General features: G+C 43.1%; 1 protein-coding gene across 3 annotated transcripts in view; it reads left to right on the forward strand.

The window, feature by feature from the left end:
• Window positions 1-20,296, forward strand: part of SLC16A1 (solute carrier family 16 member 1) — a 42,505-nt gene extending 22,209 nt beyond the window's left edge. For all 3 annotated transcript variants that reach the window (XM_070077853.1, XM_070077854.1, XM_051856152.2), the window contains exons 2-5: window positions 4,711-4,971; window positions 11,496-11,639; window positions 15,229-16,095; window positions 18,512-20,296. In XM_070077853.1, coding sequence (XP_069933954.1) covers window positions 4,755-4,971; window positions 11,496-11,639; window positions 15,229-16,095; window positions 18,512-18,789 — 1,506 coding nt within the window. In that variant the 5' untranslated portion in view covers window positions 4,711-4,754 and the 3' untranslated portion in view covers window positions 18,790-20,296. The remainder of the gene's footprint in view (window positions 1-4,710; window positions 4,972-11,495; window positions 11,640-15,228; window positions 16,096-18,511) is intronic.
• The last annotated feature ends 568 nt before the right edge of the window (window positions 20,297-20,864 follow it).

Here is a 20,864-nt window from a genome sequence, read left to right on the forward strand (position 1 = left end):
AGAAATGAAGTGTGGTTTTGTTTCATAGAACTGTTTTATTTGATTAGCTTTCCATAGAATCATCTAAATCCTTAGTGCCAAACATTGCTACAGAGAAAGACAAACAAAAAACTCCATCCAGAAGGAATTACAAAGAAACAAAAGGATGGAAAAAAAAAAAAACGAAAAAGAGTAAATAAATACCATATCCGTTGGAATCTCAGGGAGTAGAAAGAGAATGGGAAGAAGTAATATTTGAAGATAGTACCTTAGAATTTTTTCAAAACTGATGAGAAATCTGTTTTGTCAGCATGATTTTGTTAGTCAAATAATACATATTTTCCCAATCATTGCTTTTTAAGGTTTTTCTTTGTTTCCTCAAATGAGGATTCATATTGTTCATCCAGTCTGAAGTTCCTTTAGCCTTTAACCTGAGAAAGTTGCCTCTGCTCCACTCTCTGTGCTCATCTTCTAAGTCCCATTAGATAGATGTCAGAGCCTCCCTTTCTAACATCTTTTCTCATTGATTCTAAATGAAGTTCTCCTCTGAATTCTGATTAATTTTCAGTTATCTGTTTAATTTTTTTTAAACTGATGTAATTGTATTAGTGTGGGGTGCAGTGTGATATTTTAAGACAAGTACACCCTGTGTAGTGGTCAGACTTAGCAACTGAAGTTAGCATATCCTCATTTCAGACATTGATCATTTTGCTGTGGCAAGAACATTCAAAATCCTCTTTTCTAGCTATTTTGAATATATATATATATATATGACTTTTTTTCATACCTACCCTGCGGGTTTACTGATTGTCCAGCTGTGTTGAGTCTGCTGGTTAACTTATTATTAACTTCATTGACCACACTTTAGTTTTGGAAGTTCTGTTTCAAGTTTATTGGTCCTCCCCCCCCCCTTTTTTTTCTTTTTTTGGACAGGCAGAGTGGACAGTGAGAGAGAGAGACAGAGAGAAAGCTCTTCCTTTTTTTGCTGTTGGTTCACCCTCCAATGGCCAGCGTGCTGCAGCTGGCGCATCGCGCTGATCCGGAGCCAGGAGCCAGGTGCTTCTCCTGGTCTGCCATGCGGGTGCAGGGCCCAAGCACTTGGGCCATCCTCCACTGCACTCCTGGGCCATAGCAGAGAGCTGGGCTGTAAGAGGGGCAACTGGGATAGAATCCGGCGCCCCGACCAGGACTAGAACCTGTGTGCCGGCGCCGGCCCCCCTAATGTTTTTAAATGCTCATTTCATGCCTTTAGTCATTTGAATATTCATATTCTAATATCCAGGGTTCTTGAGTATCTAATCCAATTTGTGTTGCTTTTACTCTCAATTAATAGATTCCTTTAAAAAAAAAAAAAAGGTTTACTTATTTGTTTGAGAAGCAGACTTACAGCGAGAGAGGGAGGAGAGAGACCTTCCATCTGCTGGTTCTCCCCAAATGACTGTGATGCCAGGACTGGTCTAGGCCAGAATCAGGAGCCCGGAGCTTCATCCTGGTCTCCCATGTGAGTGGCAGGGGCCCATGCACTAAGCCATCTTCTGGTACTTTTCCCAGATGCATTAGCAAGGAGCTGGATTGGAAGTGGAGCAGCCAGGACTCAAACCTTTGCCCACATTGCAGGTGGCAGCTTAACCAATAGTGTGCCAGAACGCCAGCCTGGTGATCAGTTGATTATTTATTTGAAAGGCAGAGTGAGAGAATGGATGGTGAGAGGGAGAGAGAGAAAACGTCCATCACTGAATCACTCCCCCAGTGGCTGCAATGACCAGGATTGGGCCAGGCTGAAGACAGGAGCTTGGAACTCCCATCGGTCTCCCACATGGGTGGCAGGGGCCCAAATAATTGGTCCATCTTCTGTTGCCCCCCAGTCACACTAGCAAGGAGCTGGGAGGGAAGTGGAGCAACTGGGACTCAAAGCAGTACTCCTATAGAACTTTTGTGTCACAAGCAGCAGCTTAAATCCCTGAGCCACAATCCCGGCCCCTCAGTTTACAATTTACAGGTGACCAACAGTTTTGAGCATCTTTTCATGTGCTTGTTTAGCATCAGTACATCTTCTTTGTCAGATATATAAATTTTGTTGTTAATAGTAGGTGCTTTTTGTGCCTTATTTGCCTAGTTTAGATACTTTTAGTATTTAATTTAAATACTTTTTAGTCCATGAAAATAGGTTATCTATTTAGTTTTTTAAATCTTTCTGTATTATTTTGTAGTTTTCCAGTGTACATATCTCATACATCTTTTGTCAGATTAGTTTGGCATTTTTGATAGCATTTTTTTAAATCTCAAGTTCAAGTTGCTCAGTGCTAGTGTATAGAAATACAGTTGGTGTTGGTGCCACTACCTGCAGTGCCAGTGTCTCATGGGTGCTGGTTCAAGTCTTGGCTGCTCCACTTCCAATCCAGCTCCCTGCTAATGCACCTAGGAAAGCAGTGGAAGATGGCCCAGTGCTTGTGTTCCTGCACCCTTGTGGGAGACCCAGAAGAAGCTCCTGACTCCTGGCTTTGGATCAGCCCAGTGCAGCCATTGCAATCATTTGGGGAATGAAGCAGCAGATGGGAGATTTCTCTATGTCTGTCTATCTCCCTCTGTTACTCTGCCTTTAAAAAAAAATACAATCGATTTTTGTTTATTGATCTTGTTCTTGAGACCTAGTTAAATTGGCTTTTAAGTTCCAATACCTTTTTTGTATGTCTCTTTGGGGCTTTGATTATAGATATCTATCATCTGTGAATAAAACCAGTTTTCCCTCTTCCTTTCCAGTTTTTGTGCCTGTTACTTTTTTCTGGCATGTACTAGCTGGAATCTCTCATACAATACTGAGCTTTCAGGGAAGCTTCCCATATAGGGCTATTTCTTCCTATTCCCATAATACCGTGTATCTTAAGCTGTATTTGAAGTGTTCGCAGACAGATTGGAAATATTTGGGAGTTTACTTTGACCACGAGGCTGCGATTTGTATTTTAGTGTAAAGAACATAGTGGTAGTTTAGAGTGAGTTTCTGATCCCGACCTGCATTTATTGCTGTGGTGCAGTCTGAGTGGAGGCAGTCTAGAAGGGACATGCTAGCAAACAGGGTAAGTTACAACATAGGGTAGAAGTTGACTTAAAGGAAACCTCTTTCATGTGGAAACAAGCAAGCTGCCACCACATGCTCATTCTCTCCTCTGCTCCTTATTCATAATATAACAGGAAGTTTCATGTCCTAAGCCAGGCTATTCATTTATACTAGGTAACTCCAAGAAAAAGGGATAGTTTTTTATTTAAAACTTCTATCTTTTGACATCACAATTCAGTTGGTGAGTTTAACTATACTGATTAGCTGTTTCAGAGTTTGGCATTCTTGTCATAAGGGGTGGGGAATACCTTTGATTGAAGCAATGAGATAAAGGAAACTTTGCTGAAATTCTTTTCCAGCCCGTTAAGTGAAAATCTTATGTGTTCAGTATGATTTTGTATTTTGTAAATGTCGACATATCCCCACTTCTTAATATATTAAGTCAGCCATTAGTAAGAGAAGGTAAATATATTGAGGAATTTGGGGAAAGGGAAAAAAGCTGTAAATGTCTGATGAGTCATTTAGTTTTCTATAGCAGTTCGAGGAATTATGAAATTAACTGCTAAAACAAAAAGGCTTATTTGGGGTATAAAGATTACATATAGTGAAAGAATTCATTTCAGTTATGGTTTCTTAAATGATGAGAGCTATTTTCCTTTAAGCTAAAAAGTGATGAGCAATACCATGACTCCTGTCTTCAGCCTGGCTTCTCTTATGCATTTCCCAAATCTATTACTTTTCCTGAGAATGTCTTTTGTTGAAAGACAGTTCATTTACTTGAGGGAAAAGCAACTTTGTCTTTCTCTTAGCTCTCATCACAAGTCCAGAAGCAAAAGCCTTCTGGGACCGGATGTGGGGGTTCCCCTGAGACAGGAGCATGCAAGCATGTGCGCACAGACACCACATTTCTGCAGACAACTCTTGGCTGGCTTTCCAGTAATTCAGTTGGGTTCTGACCATAGCTACCTGGAGGTAGATCAGATCCCACAGGTCCCACACTCTGCCTTCACTTCAGGTGTCGATCACAAGCAGTAGGTTGTCACATGTGCTTCTGGCTGACCAGCCATAAGTTAGGACTGTCACAGTCCTCTTTTGGTTTGCTAGAACTCAGTAAAACACTTAGATTTATCAGTTTGTTATAAATGATGTGACAGGGGAACTACCATTTGAAGAGGCTTAGAGCAGGGGGGCTGGAAGTGTCCTGAGTAGGGTGTGCATATAAATGCCATCATCTCCAACCAGGAAGTTCATAGATCTGTTTTTAAAGAGTTTATAGTGGAGACCACCCTGAGAAAATAAGCTGAGTTTTTATGGAGCTTGACCTCTCATCCCTCTTTCCTGGAGGTTGGTGGGTGGGGCTGAAGGTTCCTACCCTGTAATCCTCAAATCACTGGTCTGTGTGATGACTGCCATCAAATATAAGCTATCTGTCCCCCAGGTACCGCAGTAACATAAACTCAGGTGTGATGAAGAAGCTTGTTAGGGTGACAAAAGACGCTTCTACCACTTAGGCAACTTCTAGGCGCCTAGGAGGACTGCAGAAATCCTAGAGTATGAGAGCAACTTTCTGCTAAGAACTGGGGATGCATAAAAAAAAAAAGGTATTTCTTACTCACAAGAAGGTTTTGTTGGAGTGCTTCATTGTTGACATATTATTTTCATTTCATATCTTTCAGATATTTGGATTTGAACTGCATTTTGGAATCCATCTGCATTTAAAATGCCGCCGGCAGTTGGAGGTCCAGTTGGTTACACCCCCCCAGATGGAGGCTGGGGGTGGGCCGTGGTCATCGGAGCTTTTATTTCCATCGGCTTCTCTTATGCATTTCCCAAATCTATTACTGTCTTCTTCAAAGAAATTGAAGGTATCTTCAATGCCAGCACCAGTGAAGTGTCGTGGATATCCTCCATCATGCTGGCGGTCATGTATGGCGGCGGTGAGTGCGCACCACAGCCTGCTCTTGGTCCTCAGTAGGCAGCCGGAGTCCATTTAGATAGCTTTTATTCCATTGTGTTATTTGGTGAGATGTTCTGAAATGTTATCTCTTGAAGTTTTGTGTTTGGGTACATGTTTTTCATTCCTGCTAACAGTGGCAAGTCTCATGCATTTTGTTTCACTGTAGTATTTTGAAACAGTAATGAAAAATTGCAAGGAGCTTCAACTCATGCATCATTGAGTTTTTAAAACTCATAAAAATGATGTGTGCACAACTGGTTTTGCTTGTTACTCTCTGCCAGACTTTTGAAATGTAAACAAATAGCGATTTTTAAAAATTGGTGTTAGAAGAATTGAATCAGGCTAGCCTGAATGGCATAGTTTACAGTCCCAGGTAAAATCTTTTTATGGAGTTGGAATTGAGCTGAATTAAACCTCCTTGTTCATTGTGATGTTGTGAGTCCTGAAAACATTTTCACCACTCTGCTCTTAAGTTTTGCCATTTCTTTCCCTAATGTTTTCTTTGGCACGTTGTGAAGGAAATGTGGAGAGTAAATTGCTTACTTAACATCATTTAAAATAGTATTTATGGGGCTGGCATTGTTGCACAGCAGGTGGGTACTTGGGCTCCTGCCACCCATGTAGGAGACCAGAATGAAGCTCCTGGCTCTGGGCTTCAGCCTGGCCCAGCCCTGGCTGTTGCAGGTGTTTGGGGAGTGAACTAGTGGATAGATGGATTTTTCCCTCTCTGTCTCCCTCTCTCTGCCCAACCCCCTCCCCACACACACTGCTCTGCCTTTCAAATAAATAATAATCTATACAATATAAACTATTTATTTTACCTTGGAACGTCAAGCCACAATTTAACAGCCAAAAGTCAAACCTACCATATACTTGAGATATATACTACCATATACTAAAAACATTACTTATCAGAGAATTCTAAAGCTAAGTATATTTACTTACTGGGATTATTAGTGTCTCATATTGCCTTTTTAGCCAAGGTTTCACTTCTATAATCTTGTATTTGGTGGTAATTTAGTATCTCAAGATTACTCTCACTTGTAGCGGATTTTTTAGGATGTGAAAGAGTGAGGGAGGGACAGAGTGAGGGAGAGAGAAAGAGATCTTCTGTCCTCTGGTTCACTCCCCCAAATGCCCACAACTAGAGCTAGACCAAACTGAAACCAGGAGCCAGGAACTATATCTTGTTCTCCTCCATGAGTGGTAGGAACCAAGTAGTTGATCCATTATCTGCTGCCTCCCACAGGGCATTAGTAGGAAGCTGTATTCGTTGGTTGATTTGTTTTTGGGAAACAGTATTGGAGGCACAGAGTAGCTGGGACTCTGATATGGCATGTGGGTGTTTGAAGAAGCAGCATAATGCCTACCCCTTGCTTGTATCTCTTTAATAGCCAACATAAAGATTCTGCATTTCAGCTGTTAAGTAACTCAGCCTTAGGTTGCTAAGCTGGTGGCAGTCAACCAGTATTTGAGCCTGAAGAAAATATTTAGTAGTGTTGCAAATGATAGTGAACACTGGTTCAGATTCCTTCCTTTGAGAAATTTATAATCCTTTTGAGACACTAATAATATGAGCTCATGAAACACCAGCAAGTAACTGAAATCATAATTTAATTATCTTTGCTTCTGAGACCAATGATTTTGTAGGCTTTGAACTCCAATCTGCCAGGGTTTCTAATTGGGTTTTGATGATGGCTTGAAGAAATGGGTGTAAGTACTATCAGAGGTGCTCCAGGTGTTGAGTGTTTCCTTAAGCAGACTGCAAGCCAGAGAGTCACATGTTGTAATTCTGAGCTGCCAAAGAGCTGAGAGAGGCTTGCATTTTTGTATCAAAAGTAAATGATGTCAGTTGTGCTAATTGCACATGACACTTTCCTTCGGGAAACAGTTTCTTCTTTGTCCTCACCCAGTTAGTGAGATAACTAGCACATTTCTCTGAGTTCGTGTTTCATAAGCCTATAAACTGTATTCCTCTCTATTTTTAATGATCGCTAATTAGGGCTGTCCTTCCTGAAATAACTGAAAGATAAATTGCCATCATGAGCTACAACAGAATTTTTACTAAATGGGTTATTCTGTTTTTACTGTTTACATAATAAATGTCTTAAGAATTTTCCTTACTTTTACAGCTGTTGTAATCTTTATTTTTTAAAGCTTTTAAAATTTAAAATTTTGGTTGACAGTATTTTTTTTTAAAGATTGATTTATTTGTTTGAAGGACAGATAAAGAGACACATATCTTCCATCTTCTGGTTCACTCCCCAAATGGCCACAACTGCTGGGTTTGGGTCAGGCCAAAGCCAGGAGCCAGGAATTCTATCTGGGTCTCCCACATGGTTGGCAAGGGCCCAGCTACTTGGACCATTGCCCACTGCCCTCCCAAGCATGTTAGCAGGAAGCTGAATCAGAAGCAGAGCAGCTGGGACTCAAGCCAGTGCTCTGAAGTAGGATGTCCATGTTGCAAAGTGGTGGCTTAGCTGGTTATACCACAGCACCATCACCATCATAATCTTAACTTGTGGACTTGGACCATACTCAGAAATTTTTTGAGCTATGAGAAGTTTCGTTTTCTTTCCTTTTTTTTTTTTTTTTTTTTTTTTTGATTTATTTATTTGAAAGGCAGAGTTACAGAGAGGCAGAGAGAGAGAAAAGTCTTCATCACTTGTGCACTCCCCAAGTGGCCACGACTGGGCCAATCTGGAACCAGGAGCCAGGAGCTTCTTCCGGATCTCCCATGTGGATGCAGGAGTCCAGGGACTTGGACCATCATCCACTGCTTTCCCAGGCCATAGCAGAGAGCTAGATTCAGTTAGTGGAGCACCCGGGACTTGAACCTGCACCCATATGAGATGCGGGCCCTCCAGGCGGCAGCATTACTTGTTTTCCTTATTAATGGTTTGGGTCAGAGAAACATGCTCAGGGTTGTTAGGGGATAGGGACTATTGTGGCTCAGCAGGTTAAGCCACCACTTGTCTGCTAGCATCCCATTTTGGGAATGACAGTTAGACTCCTGGCTGCTTCACTTCTAATCCAGCTCCCTGTAATGGCCTGAGAAGGCAACAGACTATGGCTCAAGTACTTGGGCCTCTGCCATCCACATGGGATGGAGTTCCAGGCTCCTGGCTTGGGCTGGAGCAGCCCCAGTCATTGCTGCCACTTGGAGAGTGAACCAGCACATGGAAGTTTCCTCTCTCTCTCTCTCTCTTTCTCTCTTTCTCTTTTTCTCTCTCTGCCTCTCTGTAACTCTGCCTTTCAAATAAATAAATCTTTAAAGAAAAAATATTATAACATTTAACTTGTACCTCCTAAAGTAAACAGTAGGACAGTATTAATCTTTGTAATTCTGACTATGCAAAATCACATGACTAATTTTTGAAATACTTCAGAAATACTCTGCATATTCAGTTATTTCATTTTACATAAGCTGTAAATTCAAATTATTTTCTTGTTTTTAAAAATTTATTTTATTTGAAAAACATACAGAGAACAGACAGCTAGATTCTCCCACATGGGTGGCTGAGACCCAAGTACTTGGGCCATGCTCCGCTGCTTTCCCAGGCTCGTTAGCAAGGAGCTTAACTGGAAGTGAAGCAGCCAGAACTCAAACCAGCACTCTTATGGGATGCTTGCATTGTAGGCAATGGCTTAACCCAATGTACCACAACACAGGCCCCAAATTGAAATTATTTAAAATCAGTCGTGTACTAATATTTTCATGAAGTTAACTGTCTTAGTCCATAAGACTGCTGTAACAAAATACTTTGGGCAGGGTAGTTATAAACAGTAGAAATGCATTGCTTCCCATAAATGCTGGGAGACCCAAGAGCCAGGGGCCAGAAGAGGCAGTGTCTGCTCAGGGCTGCTTCTTTCATACATGGTGCCTTCCAGCAGCTTCCTTGTGCGGTAGGGAAGACAAGCCTCAAGCCTCTCTTACAAGGGCACCAATCCCATACGTGATGGCCCTGCCCGCATGACCTAGTCGTCTCCTAAAGACCCTACCTCTTAATAATACCACTTTGGGATTAGGTTTCAACATAGAACAGTCAGACCATAGCAGTGATGCAGAAAGTAGCAAATCAGTTTGCTTTATGTACATCATTGATTCAGTCTTTAGTTTTTCCTTGAAGCATTTTAAAATTTTTTGACAGACAAATCTCCCATTGCTGGTTCACTCCCCAAATATCCACAGTAGCTGGGACTGAGCCAGGCCAAAGGCAGAAGCCTGGAACTCAGTCCACGTCTCCTGTGTGGATGGCCGGGATCCAAGTACCAGGGCTATCACCCGCTGCCTCCCAGGATGCACATTAGCAGGAAGCTGGATTTTGGATGTGGGCATCCCAGACGGTGTCTTAATCTCTGTGCCAAACACACATCTCTGGCAACAAGTACTTGGTCCTCTGGAACACAGAGATACTCAAAAGCATTACTTACATGCTTTGTGTGTGTGTGTGTACGTCTGTATCTATCCATAGGAAGAGCATATGAGTGAGAAGTCAAGCACGTACATCACTATCATTGCTAATATTTATTGAGGATCTATTGAAACCCTTTAGTACATTTGCTCACTTTTAATTTGTATCAACCCTAGGAGGTAGACTAATGTAAATAACCTCTGAAGAAACTGATGGAGGTATGAGTCCGTCAGGATTCCTTGGGGCCAGACCTGTCCTTTAATACCAGCACACCATGCTACACCTCTGAACAGTAACCCCAGATGACAAGTAACCTGGCGCTTTTCCATAAGTGTGGATGTAGATATGTCAGCATATAATCACTGTGTGTCCTGAATATGTGTGTACTTTTCATATACTTTTCAAAATAGATACACTGTTTTCTAGGGAGCTAAATACAAAAGAATAAAGTCAGAACATATTGTGCTAATAGATGAGAAATATGATCTGTGTCTTCTGCTTTATAACTTGGTTATCATTAGCACTGTCAGTTTTAATTTTTTTAAACTACTCCTTTTTTATATATAAAGATTTTATTTATCTATTTGAGAGGTAGAGTTACAGACAGTGAGAAGGAGAGACAGAGAAAGGTTTTCCCTCCTTTGGTTTACTCCCCAGATGGCTGCAATGGCCAGAGCTGCGGTGACCTAAAGCTAGGAGTCAGGTGCTTCTTCCCGGTCTCCCATGTGGGTGCAAGGGCCCGAGGACTTGGGCCATCTTCTACTGCTTTCCCAGGCCATAGCAGAGAGCTGGATTGGAAGAGGGGCAGCCGGTACTAGAACCAGCACCCATATGGGATGCAGGTGCTTCAAGCAGAGGATTAACCTACTGTGCCAAGCTGCTAGCAGGCCCCGCATTGTTAGTTTTTTAAGAGTTGTATACCAGCTTATAAAAAAATACTCTTGGGTATTTAAGAGTTAGAAGTTTGAAAACAGCATTTTACAGATTACACCTGTTTGTAGCAAGTGAGAAAAGAGGCCATTGGATTTTTATATTTGAAAATTGATATATGAAATGCATATAAATCTTTTCTTCTTTAAAATTTGTTAATTTGAAAGGTAGAGTTGCAGAGGCAGGGCGGGTAGAGAGAGAGAGCATGCTTCCATCCACTGGTTCACTCCCCAAATGGCCACAATAGTCAGGGCTAGGCCATGCCAAAACCAGGAGCTTCCATTTCCCTCTTTCATGTTCAAGAAAAGCTAGTATTTTTCTATACATTTATTTAGCTGAGGAATTTAACCTGATTTTCCTGCTTAATATTCCAGTTCTATATTCTTTGAGTTTTTAGACCCAAAATTGCATAGATTATTATCTAACTTAGTCTTCTCCTGCAATTAAAATAGAGCAAATTTACTTAAATATGTATTGATCATATCCAGATATATCAACAACTCCACAAACAGCCACTACTGTGTTATTTTTTAGCCTGTCCTGCATTAGAAATGAAAAAGGCTAAGAATAGACAGGTCTTTAATATTTTAGTATGAGTCCACTCAGTATTTTAAGATATAGAACATGCACAATTAATGTGTTTTCCTGGCATCTTTGTTTTCTTTTTTTTTTTTTTTTTTAAGATTTTTATTTATTTGACAGGTAGAGTTATAGACAGTGAGAGGTAGAATCAGAGAGAAAGGTCTTCCTTCCGTTGGTTCACCCTCCAGTGACCACCAACGGCCGGAGCTGTGCCAATCCGAAGCCAGGAGCCAGGTACTTATCCTGGTCTCCCATGCGGGTACAGGGCCCAAGCACTTGGGCCATCCTCCACTGCACTCCCTGGCCACAGCAGAGAGCTGGCCTGGAAGAGGGGCAACTGGGACAGAATCCGGCGCCCCGACCGGGACTAGAACCCGGTGTGCCGGCGCCGCAAGGCGGAGGATTAGCCTATTGAGCTGCGGCGCCGGCCTACATCTTTGTTTTCTAATACAGATACTTATGACTCTGAATTAATTACAGAAAGCAGTATTCTTACAGTTGTTTGTTTATTTGTTTACAGGACGTGTCATTGATTGTCATTCATGCACTGCACACTGAATTCTTTGTTCTCTGCTAGGTCCTATCAGCAGCATCCTGGTGAATAAATACGGCAGCCGTCCCGTGATGATCCTTGGTGGCTGCTTGTCGGGTAGTGGCTTGATCGCGGCTTCCTTCTGCAATACCGTCCAGGAGCTTTACTTCTGTATTGGAGTCATCGGAGGTGAGCACTGCCAGTTGGTTTACTGTTGGGTATTTGGTGTTCACTTGCATTTGTCTTTTTTTTTTTTTTTCTTTTTTTTTAACAAGCAGAGTGGACAGTGAGAGAGAGAGACAGACAGAAAGGTCTTCCTTTGCCGTTGGTTCACCCTCCAATGGCTGCCGCGGCCGGTGCACTGCGGCCAGCGCACTGCGCTGATCCGAAGGCAGGAGCCAGGTGCTTCTCCTGGTCTCCTATGGGGTGCAGGGCCCAAGCACTTGGGCCATCCTCCACTGCACTTCCGAGCCACAGCAGAGAGCTGGCCTGGAAGAGGAACAACTGGGACAGAATCCAGCACCCCGACCGGGACTGGAACCCGGTGTACCGGTGCCGCAAGGCGGAGGATTAGCCTATTGAGCCGCGGCGCTGGCTGCATTTGTCTTTTAAATCTTTTAGGCGAAATTCTGTCCTTTGAGAAATAACTATTTTGATCAGCTGTAGATAAACTAATATAAGAATAGTAAAAAAGCAAACTTTTAAAGAAATTTACTGTCATACAGTAGATGTTTATCTGTTGAATGAATGAGTGAATTGAAGGAGATAATGGTATCTCCTGTCCTAATAGGCAGTGGTGGTAGCTAGAATGAGTGTGGCAGCTCAGTACCAGAGTGATCGTTGATTATTCTCCCTCATTACCCCTTCCTCCAAAGCCTGGCCCATCAGCCATTCTGCCTTCCCAGGCACATCAGCAAGAGTGAGGCCGGAAGCAGAGCAGCTGTGACTTGAGCCAGTGCTCTGTCTGATACAGGATGCCTGTATCACAGGTATTGTCTTAGCCTACACACCACAACACAGGCCTCCTCTTCCAGTTCTTTATACAGAGTATATTCTATTCCTGTGAGCTTCTGTCATCCATTGTGCTGGGGAACACTAGAACTTGGTACTTCCCTAACTTTGTTGTGGTACCTGTGACCCAATCTCCCTTCCCTCCAGTAAATGTTTTTCATGTTTGTAGTTAGGTGTTTTTATTTATTTTTTAAAAGATTTACTTAATTTATTTGAAAGTCAGAGTTACGCAGAGAGAGAGAGAGCATGCTTCCATCCACTGGTTCACTCCCCAGTTGGCCGCAACAGCCAGAGCTGGGCCAATCCAAAGCCAGGAACCAGGAGCTTCTTCTAGGTCTCTCACAGGGGTGCAGGGGCCCGAGGACTTGGGCCATCTTCAACTGCTTTCCCAGGCCATAGCAGAGAGCTGGATCGGATGTGGAGCAGCCGGGTCTCGAACTGGCGTCCATATGGGGTGCTGGCAGTGGAGGTTGCGGCTGTACCTGCTACACCACAGTGCCAGCCCCAGGTGTTTTTATTTTATTACAAATGCTTTTTGGCTACATTTATATATTCATTTTTTATTGGTGTAAGAATAATGTATAATAGCTTCACACAACAGTTGATTATTCCTTTGTATGAGATGCAGTTTTTTTCTGTTAACTTTCTGTAAAATTTTTAATAAATACACATAATGTAAAAATTCACCATCTTAACAATTTTAAGTGTCCAGTTCGGTGGTATCAAGTACACTCACATTGTTGTGCAACCATTACCACCACCCTTCTCCAGAATTCTTTTCATCTTACAGAAAAAATCCTCTTTACTCATTAAGCAGTGACTTCCTGTCCCTCCCTCCCAACCCCAGCTCCTGGTAACCACCATTCTACTTTGTCTCTGGATTTGACTGCTGTGGGTAGCTCCTGTCCTGGGATCATGCAATATTTGTGTTTATGTAAGCAGCTTGTTTTCTGTAGCAGAATGTCTTCAAGGGAACCATGCTGTGTCAGAATTCCCTTCCTTTTTAAGGCTCAGTAGTGCTGTCTTGTGTGGATAGATTATATTTTGCTTATCCGTTCTTCTGTTGATGAACTCATGGGTTACTCACACATTTTCGGTATGCTGAGTAAGGCCACTGTAAACACCTGCCTGCTCCTTGTTTTTTGATTTGAATTTTACTTGAAAATATTACATGTTTTTCTACTTTTCCCCCTCATTAAACCTCTAAAATTTTCAGGTATTAAAGACCCCCAGTATGACTTCTGTCTTGTGTATCATTCTTAGAAAGTTGTTCTCCACTCCAGGATTGTGAAAATATTTGTCTCCTCTTTTTCAGTATACTTCATTTTTTGCATTTCAGAATTCTAGGTGATGGAAAACATTTGACATAAAAGGAGAAAATACAACTGTTTGTTCCCTCATGGTTCATCAGTGATTTGTTTCCTCTTTTCTTAACTCATGCATGAAATACTTGCTGTACACATGGTTGGCCCAGTGAGAACCACGTTGGGTGCTGAGGAGGCAGACCCCACAGCTCACAGACCATGTGAATCAATAAGAAAAGCACCAGGTAGTGATAAATGCCACACAAAGCCTTAAAATGAAATATTGTGGCAGCGAAGGGAAATGTGAGTGAGCACAAGGAGCCAGCTCTGTGAAAGTCTGCAAACTTGGACCCTAGACAGCAGCGTTCGGTGAGGCCAGAAGTGAGTGCTCGGGTAAAGGTTGCAGATAGGAAGCTGTTCCGGGTTTGAAGTAGGGGAGTGACCTGCTCTGGTTTATTGGTTTAAGCCTCTGGGGATGGTTCAGACCGTCATAGAGCGCAGGGGAAGGTCAGGGAGAACATCGAGAAGTTCTTTGAACATTCACTTCCGCCAGCACTATTTACTTAATAATTTCTTCTTTATCCGTTGATTTAAGAAGTTCTTGTTATCTTATAGTCGGTGTTGACATATATGTTTCAGTTCTGTTCCTGGGCTCTGTGTCCATTCTCACTACTCAGTATTTACCTGCTCCTGAGTCAGGACCCTGCTGGTACAATGATGGTAGCTTTTGTAAGTTATGGTCAGTCCCACTCTGGCACCAAATATGTCTTAGAGTCACTTTACCTCTTCTCAAAATAAAACCCAGTGACATTTTCTGTGGAATCACTCAGGGAGCCCTGACTGCCTAACAGTAGTGTTCTGTTTGCCCCAAATTTGGTATTGTCTCTGACCTCTCAGAAAGCCCTGTAAATTTGTACATTTCCAGCTTTTAGTGCCATAGTGAAAGGTGTCACTTTGTGTTACCTTTTCTTTGGTAAATCTATGTGTCCCTACTTGACAACCAAGCCATCTACTAAGTGGTCTTTCATGGTTGTAGTAGTCCCGCAGGTGATTTTAATAACTTTGACAAAACAGGCATTCACCGTCAAATAATAAACACAACAGTAATAAAAATAGCTTCTATTGAGTGCTGCCTACCCGCTAGGGACTATTCTGAGTGCTTTACTGACCTTTTCTTCCTCACAGCAGTGTCGTGTACCTGCTTTGCATGCTAGGAAACAGTCACAGAAGGGTCCACACGTCTGATTTTACACAGCCTGATAAGCAGCAGTGATGAGATTTGAAGCTGTGTGATCTGTTTTAGAACCCACGCTTTAAATCACTATACGACATGTTTGCCAGTAATGGGGATTTTTGTCTGTTATTTATACCCTTTATTTTGGTTTCTTAGCTGGTTAAGTAATTTCAAAGGTGTATTTCAGGTATTTGTCACAGTATTGATTTTCTTCCTCTGTCTTCTCCAGGTCTTGGGCTTGCCTTCAACTTGAATCCTGCACTGACCATGATTGGCAAGTATTTCTACAAAAGGCGACCGTTGGCCAATGGGCTGGCCATGGCAGGCAGCCCTGTGTTTCTCTCTACCCTGGCCCCTCTCAATCAGGCTTTTTTTGGTATCTTTGGCTGGAGAGGAAGCTTCCTAATTCTTGGGGGCTGCCTACTGAACTGCTGTGTAGCTGGGTCCCTGATGCGACCAATAGGGCCCAAGCCAACCAAGACAGGGAAGGTGAAGTCAAAAGAATCCCTTCAGGAAGCTGGGAAATCTGATGCAAAAAAGGGTGCAGGTGATGCAAGTACAGATCTTATCGGAGGAAGCCGCAAAGAGGAGAAGCCATCCATCTTGCAGACGATCAATAAGTTCCTGGACTTGTCCTTGTTCACGCACAGAGGCTTTCTGCTCTACCTCTCAGGAAATGTGCTCATGTTTTTTGGACTCTTTACACCCTTGGTCTTTCTTAGTAGTTACGGCAAGAGCCAGCATTTTTCTAACGAGAAGTCTGCCTTCCTTCTTTCCATTCTGGCTTTTGTTGACATGGTAGCCAGACCTTCCATGGGACTTGTAGCCAACACAAAGTGGATAAGACCCCGAGTTCAGTATTTCTTTGCTGCTTCCGTCATTGCAAATGGAGTGTGTCATTTGCTAGCACCTTTGTCCAGGAACTATATAGAGTTCTGTATCTACGCTGGATTCTTTGGTTTTGCCTTTGGGTGGCTCAGCTCCGTGCTGTTTGAAACCCTGATGGACCTCGTTGGACCCCAGAGGTTCTCCAGTGCCGTGGGATTGGTGACCATTGTGGAATGCTGTCCTGTCCTCCTGGGCCCACCACTTTTAGGTACGGTACATCCCCCTGCCTCTGGGTTTTCTGTTGTCATCAAACAAGATTGGGGGGGAGGTGACAGAAAGCAGAGATTAGTGAGCTGTTTGTCCAAGAGCAAAGCTTTCTTGTTTCTGTGCCCTTGGTGCTGGCGTAGTGCTTAGCACAGTATAATTGCTCAGATACTTAAATTTGAATTAAATTGAACCACTAAAGCTGAAAGGGGAATTGTATACTATCCAAACGTCAGTGTTTTTAAAAATTCTGTGTTGGGGGCTGAGCATCACTAACAAAAAGCTGTCATTTTGTTACTGTTCTCCTCTTCCACCTTGTACCAAAGAGTGCCAAGTCCTGTTGGTTTTCATCTCCCAGATTTCTTTCTTTCTAATTATCCGTTTTATTCCATCACAATACCACCCTTATCCAAAATACCTGCTCCCGTGTGCACTGCTCTGGACAGTAGCTTCCTAACTGGGCTGCCCGTGTCCCACTCTTGCTGCTCTGCAGTCTTCTCTCAGAACTCCCCAGCTGCTTCCCACCGCCTGTGGTGAGATCCAGTTCCCTAGGGTGGCTTCCCAGGCACTGCATGGTGCAGCCCCAGCTGTGTCTCCAGCCTCCTTTCCCTCACTGGTCTTTCGCTCTCGGCTCCCACGCGTGGCCCTTCCTCCTTCACCCGTCACGAGCCCTGCTTCCTCCTGCCATGGTGCCTTGCTCTTGCTGCTCTCCCTGGATCCTCTTCCCATCCCCTTCCAGGTGAGCCCTATTCTCCTGCCAGTCCTGGCTCAGCTAGCTTTAAGGGATGCCTTCTTGACCCCACTCAGCTGTCCCAACCCCTTGGTTTCTGCTTTCAGAACCCTGCTGTAGCACCTGTCACAGCTGGTGTCATTGGTTGACGTCTCTTTGCCACTGCACTGTAGATATTGTCACCCTGCTCACTCACCCTTGTCCTCAGGGCCAGCACAGCCAGTGCCTGGGATGTGACGGAGGCTCAGTGGGTGTCGCTGAATGGATGACCCCTGCTCAGAAACCATATGGGGTTGTATTGGAATTGGTCATATTAAGTCACACTTTCCCAGAGTTTATTCCTGGAGATAGTGGTTTGATGAGATGCTGATAAATTTTACCATACCAAAGGTTTCATGGCTATAAAGGTTTCACAGAGGGGTGGTGGTGTGTTGTACCAGGTGAAGCCACCACCTGGGACTGCAGTATCCGGTATCAGAGTGCCTAAGGTAGAGTCCCATCTCCACTCCGATCCAGCTCTCAGCTGATGTTCTCTGGGAGGCAGCAGATGGTGGCTCGGGTACTTGGGGATCTCTATATGGGAGAGCAATTTGGAGTTCCTGGCTCCTGGCTTTGGCCTGGCCTAGCACCAGCTGTAATGGGCATCTGGGGACTGAACCAGCAGTTGGAAGATCTCTCTGTATCTCTGTGTTCTGCCTTTCCAGTAAATAAAAACAAATTAATAAAATTTGAAATAAAGTACAGACACCCAGTTAACTAAGGTTTTTACTAAACGATCATACACAGTTTTAGGATGGTGATGCCATTGTGACTCTAGTAGAAAAGAACATGGTGCCCTTTCCCAAGTTCACTGGATGTTTGAACCATTGGGAGCTGTCCTGTTGCACAGTGGCTCAGGGTGGAGACTTCCTGGGTGTGAAGCCAGGCCCTAGGGCTCACTAGTACTGTCTCTGTGCTGCAGTTCTCATTTCTGTCCCTGACAAGGATGACGGAATCTGCAGCTGTGAGGATCGAGCCGTTAGAGTGGTGCCAGGGTGTTGCTGTGGGTCACACTCAGCATGGGGCAAGAGTTCCCAGGAGCACTCTGGGAAATGCTGATGAAGACAGCATTGGGCTGGGTGGCGGCTGCAGCTCCACGACCTTGGCAGGACACCTGCACCTCTTCTGAGCAGCCTTCCCTGCTGTGTTTTTTGGGAATTGGTTCTAGATGGTCACTAGGGCTTTCCTAACTCAGTTTTCCCAATATTTAATTATTTTCAAGTTGCTAAAAACTTATAAACAGAAAATAATATACATTTTAAAAATATTTATTTATTTATTTGTTTGAAAGACAGAGATAGAGCCAGGAGCCAGGAACTCCCTCCAGGTCTCTGAAGTGGGTAACAGGGGCCCAAGCACTTGGACCATCTGCTGTTGCCCTCTCAGGTGCATTGTCAGGAAACTGGATTGGAAGCAGGGCAGCTGGGACTTGTATCCGCGTACCATATGAGATGCTGGTGTTGCAGGCTGCAGCTTCACCCTGTGCACCACAGTGCTGCCCCTTCATACTTCCTCTTGCATGTATTTGACATTTGTGGGCTCTTTGAAAACTAGACTGACATCTTTCTGTGTGAATCTTAAAGCTTTGTTTGCTAAATGGTATCTTTGTTTACTTTTGCCTGCATAATTTTGTTTTTGTTTACACCTGTAGGTCGTCTCAATGACATGTATGGAAACTATAAATTCACATACTGGGCGTGTGGCGTGATCCTAATTATTGCAGGCCTCTTTCTCTTCATTGGCATGGGCATCAATTATCGACTTTTGGCCAAAGAACAGAAAGCAGAGGAGAAGCAGCAAAAGGAAAGTAAAGAGGAGGAGACCAGTGCGGATGTTGATGAGAAGCCCAAGGAGATCCCTAACGCAGCAGAATCCCCGGAACAAAAGGGCACCAACGGAGACCCCAAGGAAGCCGAGAGTCCTGTCTGAGCCCAGGGCTGGGGGCTGGGGAGCAGCCTGCGACCCAAGATGTTTGAAGATATTCTGCTGGCCTGCAATCTCCAGTGGTGCTCAGAGCAGATAGTGGACTTTGGTGTGGAAATTATAACAGGTGTTCAGTGATGGAATTGTTCTCACTCCTTACCAATGGCCTGAGTGGAAAATGTCATATGCTTTGGAGGGAGGGGTTGGCAAAGGACGAGGGGAGGAAGTAGGTTTGGTTTTGTTTTGTTTTAATCTTAGCTTTTAACGTTCTCATGAAGATTATGATACGTGCCTTAAGTTTTAGTCTTTAGAACTCTTTAGAGAGCCTTAACTTTTTGAAACCTTCCGCTGACTTCATCTACTTTATGTGTCACATTGAAAGGAAAAAGCAACTAACTTGTCTGAGGCAAATCTCAAATTTGAAATTAATCTTATTTCATCCTTGTTTGTAATGTAGCTTCAGACATTGATGATGTCACTGGAACATTTATGAATAGAAATATTAGTTGAGAGCCGGAGGTTTTATAAAATGCTGACTAAAATATTTTTCTAGCATCAGTAGTTGCCTGGCACATGTGCCTATTAGCTAGATATTTAGGAAACTTTGAGCAGAAAACTCGGGAAATAGGGTGGCTGTTGCGGTCACCTGGTCCTTGTCCACACCTCCTGGGTACCTTTCTTGGGATGCGTATTAGAAGCCAAAGTGCTTGATGTCACTAAATTACTACTTTTTCTCCCTATTCAAAGACATACTTTGAGTGGTTATAGATCTTTGCCCTTTCTGAAATCACTTGATATGATTTTTTAATCCCTGTGAAAGTTAGTGTTCAAATCTACAAAACTCTATAACGTTGTGCCTCCTTAGTAAATACAACATGTCTAATGAAATGTAGACAGATACCTTCACCATCAGCTGAATTTAGCTTTTGTTTTCCCAGACCCTCATTTAAACTGTGAGACCATGAGAACCTTTCTGCTTCCTGGAATATTTGATAGTGTTTTCATTTATCCCTGCTTGTAGTGTAGAGAGCTGTGTGAGAATATAGCCTGTGTGTGTCTGGTGGTTTTTGGGTTTTTTTTTTCCCATTGTTTGCAGATTGAAGAGGGCCAGAAAATTTGGCCCCAGGCAACTAATAAAGATAAGATTTTGAGGGCAGTTGCTAAATGTGCTTAGTTTAGATCAGTCATTCCTTTTTTTCTGAGAGGGCCTTAAAGAAAATTATGTTATTCTTAGAATTATTGAACACATTCTTATTCTCCACACAAATGACCCTTTTTACAAAACTACCTGGAAAATAGAGAAATGGGTTCAGTATGAAGATAGGAAGGAGGGTAGGCCAGAATGAAAACTGTAAATATTTTTTAACCTAATATCTTTTAAATTGAGGCAGAAAGATATATTCAATAAATTATATTCAGTGCATTAAAAATACCACTGTAATTGAGAGTGAAAGTATATACAAAACCTTGTGTAAGAGGCTGACTTTTCCAAATAAACATTTTTTAGAAAATATTTCTTCCTCCAAATGTTTATTTTCTTGAGGACAAATATTGTTGTGTCTTTGTTTATATTATCAAATTTCAATTTGGCCCTTGCTAATATTAGATTAAATCACCCAGCTGACGTGCCTTGAGATTTGTGTATATTTGAGTTATTTTGACTTTCTGCTTTCCTCTTGAAGACAAACGGGAGAGAGTTTTGAAACCACCTCTGAAAGACAGTGAAAACCCTGCTCCGGGCAGCTGAGTGCAAGAGAGATCCTAGGGGAGGAGCCTGCTCTGAGCATTAGCAGCTGAGGCCCAGGTTCTGTAGCATCTGTGTACCGGCTCTTCCTTCCATACAGTGAGGACTGCCGTTGGTGAGGGGACTGAGGGAAATAAAGGATTCAATTGTCAAAACTGCATCTAAACAGAAGACCCTGTTTGTGTTCACTAGTGAACCCTAGGGGCCTGTGTGGTAGCACAGCAGGTTAGGCTGCCCCTTGGGACACCCACGTGTCCTATCAGGGTACCTAGTTGGAGTATTGGCCACTCTGCTGATCCAGCTTCATGCTGATGCACACCCTGGGAGGCAGCAGGGT

The sequence above is a fragment of the Oryctolagus cuniculus genome, chromosome 7 (assembly GCF_964237555.1).
Source record: "Oryctolagus cuniculus chromosome 7, mOryCun1.1, whole genome shotgun sequence".
NCBI lineage: Eukaryota > Metazoa > Chordata > Mammalia > Lagomorpha > Leporidae > Oryctolagus > Oryctolagus cuniculus.